Raw genomic sequence first — 3,806 nt, 5'->3', positions numbered from 1 at the left:
CCCCCCCCGCCCCCCCCCCCCCCCCCCCCCCGGGACGCCGGAGCGGCGGCTACTCGGGGCCATTGTGGTGGGGCGAGGACGGAGGCAGTGCCCGCGCCGGCTCCTCTCCCAAGAGTTGGGGAGGGATGCGCTCCCGAACTCCGGAGCTCAGCTGCTGAGCGGCTTCGGGCGGACCCTGCCGCAGTCCCCCTTTTCTCTACTCTTGGGCTTTTCCTCTCGCCTTTCATTTTCTTTCCGCGATTTTCTATCACATTGTCAATTACAGTTACTCGCGAACCCCGCCCTCCCTCACCCCGCGGCATGTCCCCCATACAACGCGTCCTCTCCCGTTATTTTCGGATGCGAGTTGAACGGATTCAGAGAGAACAAGAGAAAGGCAAAAAATGTAGGGAGAGAGAAAGAAAATATTTTGTGTCCCGCGGCCGGTGTTCATTTACAGACAGACCCTCTCTCTCTTCAGCTTTCGATCTTTAAAGGAAAAATCCTCCAGTAAAAAAAAAATAAAAATCTAACAGACTCGCACCGTTCCGTCTTTCCTCCCCCGAACCACAATCTAATTCAGAGAGAATTTAAAATGCTCCGTTTTCATCTGTTCCCCCCTCTCCAGGCAAAAAACTGCGGTCTCTCAGATAGGACTGCTAGGATCGCTGTTTTCCGATCTGTCCTTCTCCATATCGAAATAACTTGGGGAAAAAATAAGTATGCACCTGCTAAGCGTGGGCAGGAGGAACGGGATGACAGGAATAAAGGGAAATATCTCCTTTTGGGACTCAGCAAGACAGGCGGTTGTGAACCGCTTGCACTTGGGGTGGTCTGCCTTAGAGACCGGAGCAGGTCGCCTTTACCCGGGCATGTGGGGAGATGCACACTCGCAGGCGGTGCAGCTTCGCTGGCGCTGCTACCTGGGTGTCTCTATCTCCGCAATACCCAGCTGATATAGCTGTGGAGTGCACTCTGTATTAAAGCTTTCCTTTCACACAACCCTAACCTTCTGTATCTTCCTCGCCAAGAGATCTTAGTTCGTTTTGCAGTTTGCTGAAAAATGATCTGTTTGTATTTTCGCTGAGGTTTTTTTCTCCCCTGCTTCTGACACTGACGTATTGGCTCTGAACTTAGTGGAAACTCTCATTGCCCTGCGATCGATCCAAGTCCTTTCGTACAAATAGAGTTTTTTCCATCTCCCCCACCCCTTCAGTAACACCTCCACATATCCCCCTCCCAGCCGCCTCGGCCAGGGCGCCGGCTGGCTTCCCCGTCCCTTCCCCGATGAGCCGGGGGTTATTTGTTGCATTCTTTTGTTAGTCTTTCCGAAAACATATTTAGGGCTTCAGAGTGGAGGGGGAATATTTATCTTCCTCCACTAAAACCCGCGGGTATACGTTGCTGTGTGTTTTCTTCATTTGTTCAGAACCCCTTTTGCACATGTTGCCTCTAAAGTTACAAGACAGCAATTTCTTCGGCAACTCCATGATAAATAATTCAAAGCACCTTTTATAACTCGCATTACAAAGTATTAAAAGGCAACAGATGCAAAAAAGATTAAAAATTAATAATTCAAATTATTGCAGCCCTGATATTTTTCACACGAGTTTGTTTTGCTCTGCCCCGTGGTTTTCTAAGGTTATTTCTATCAGAGCAGTAAGATATTTACGTGTATTTATCCGCGTATAAGTGCCGGCGTCTGTATATACACATACCCAGCCCGTCGTACCGCTTTCGTACAGATCGTGTTTTGCTGTCTGTGTGTGTGTGTGTGTCAGGAGTCCGCGCCCGTATGTATTTTAATTGCTTACTAATATCTAGGGTCTGTAGCTCTAGAAATACACTTTAGGGAACAAATCGAACGTTGATTTTATTTTTTTTTTAATCGGAAGCCAAAATTGTTCACGAATCTCACTGGAGTTTTTAAAAAATCAGCGACGGTGAAATGCCTCTTTCGGCTGCCTACATGTTCCGGATCGTACCGGAGGCAGAATTACTGCAATCGCGCCTGAAAGCAGGTCGCACTGCCGAAAACTAAAAATAACGTCTAATGCACGGACTATTTTCTGTTAAAGGTCTTCGAAAATTAAACCCTACATTTTTAAGCAATATATCCTGGAAATCATTAATTTGGAAAAAGGAAGACAGTTACCTACATCCACGTTTGGGGATCTGATCATGGGTTTCTATTTCTGCGCCTTCCTTCTCACGGCAAAATCCGGATTTTTTTAAACTTCAAGCATTTCCATTTTATATCTTTTCGGTTTGTTTTTATGCAGCGGGCAGGGCGTGTCCTCAAAAGTTTCGGTGTCAAAAGTTACAAATTGCTCTTAATTATTCATTTTCTAACTCAAGATGCTCTCAATCTCGGCTTTCTATTATTTGGTTGGGTTTTTTGTTGTTGTTGTTTTTTGTGGGTTTTTTTCTCTCTAATTTAAATCTCGGAATTATTTTCCCTCCGTGCGGTGAAATTAAAGTCCCTGAAAATTCCTCGTTACACTAAGTTCCCGGTAAAGGGATCTTTTCGCTTTCCTTCGTCCCCCTCTTATAGAAAGGTTCTTTACAGTGAAAATATATCACGAATGCACTTTCCTCTGTGCCAGGAATGCATTTAAAATGCACACTGGCGACCTGGTAAATAAACCAGGAGGGACCGTGACTTCTTGTGAGCCTCCGAAGCTGCCAGGTCTCCCGGCCGTACAGTTGTCCTATTTTTCCCGCAGTCGAACCTTTCACCAAACCAGACCAAACCGAAGCACGGAACAGCCACCGACCAACCCGCCATTAATTTGAAACTGGCGTCTCCCCTCTCTGCCGCTGAAATCCGAAATCAAAGCAAACAGAATCAGATCGCGGGGGAAACTGGAGGTTTAGAGCCACGCGGGGTTGCGGGCAGCCCCGGCCCTGTCCGGCGGGGCAGGGGCAGGGGAAGGGGCAGGGACAGGGTCCGGCCCGGGGGGGGGCTGACACCAGTCGGAATAAACTCGTGTTGTCCGAGGGGCGATGGGGGAAAGTGCCTTTGCGGAGGAGAGACCTGGTTCGGGGGGTGTTTTCTTTCACACGCACACGGCACGCAGCCACCTGCCCCCCGGGCTGGGGGTCCTGGCTCCCGCCCCGCCGCCGGCCCGGAGCTCTGCTCCTCCCGGGCCCTGGGCTGCTCGGGACCCTCGCTCTGCCGCCGGGGCCGGCGATGCCCGTCCTGCCTTCTGAACGCCCCTCTAAGCCCGGTTTCGGCCAGGGGAGGAGAGGCCGGCGGTGAAAGGATGGACCTGGAGGAGGATCAGGTGAGGAAGAATGGTCGGGGAAGGAGGAATGGAGGGATGAGAAAGAGGGAGAGCAGCGGAAGGAGCCGGGCTCCAGTACTCACGGTGCATTGCTGAGAAGGGGTCTGCCTTGCAGTGCATATCCATGGGGAGGCAAAGGAAGGGGAAGAAATCGGCTGAAGCCGCCGTGTCGCCTCTAAAACTCAACTTCAAGACTTAGGGGAGAAAAAAAAATAACAAAAAAACAAACCAAACCAAAACCAAAACAAAAAAAAAAAGGAAAAAAAACCACACAAGGAGAGGAGAGGAGGGGAGCGGCGGGGTGCGCTGGCCCCCCTGCCCGGCGGAGCGGGGAGCGAAGTACTTTCCGGGGGGCGGGCGGGCTGCGCCGGCGCTGGGGGGCCGGAGCGGCGGGGCCGGCGGAGTCAGCAGAGTCCGTGGGAGCGAGGGGCTGGCGGCGCCGGGGGGCAGGTGGGTGTCATGGCTGGGAGGGCTCAGAGCATCCCCGGCGGCGGGGAGGGGGTGCCGGAGCAAGGTGCGGCCGGCGGCCAGGCGGCAGAA

General features: G+C 51.8%; 1 protein-coding gene across 1 annotated transcript in view; it reads right to left on the bottom strand.

Moving 5' to 3' along the window:
* PAX2 (paired box 2) overlaps positions 1–3,392 on the bottom strand; it is an 84,485-nt gene extending 81,093 nt beyond the window's left edge. Inside the window, exon 1 of the mRNA XM_010567710.1 lies at positions 3,350–3,392. Within this exon, the coding sequence (XP_010566012.1) occupies positions 3,350–3,392 (43 nt within the window). The remainder of the gene's footprint in view (positions 1–3,349) is intronic.
* Positions 3,393–3,806: the final 414 nt, after the last annotated feature.

The sequence above is a fragment of the Haliaeetus leucocephalus genome, unplaced genomic scaffold (genome assembly GCF_000737465.1).
Source record: "Haliaeetus leucocephalus isolate CR32 unplaced genomic scaffold, Haliaeetus_leucocephalus-4.0 Scaffold229, whole genome shotgun sequence".
NCBI classification, from domain to species: domain Eukaryota; kingdom Metazoa; phylum Chordata; class Aves; order Accipitriformes; family Accipitridae; genus Haliaeetus; species Haliaeetus leucocephalus.
Note: the sequence above shows the minus strand (reverse complement) of the source record. Positions and strands in the feature narration are given on the sequence as shown.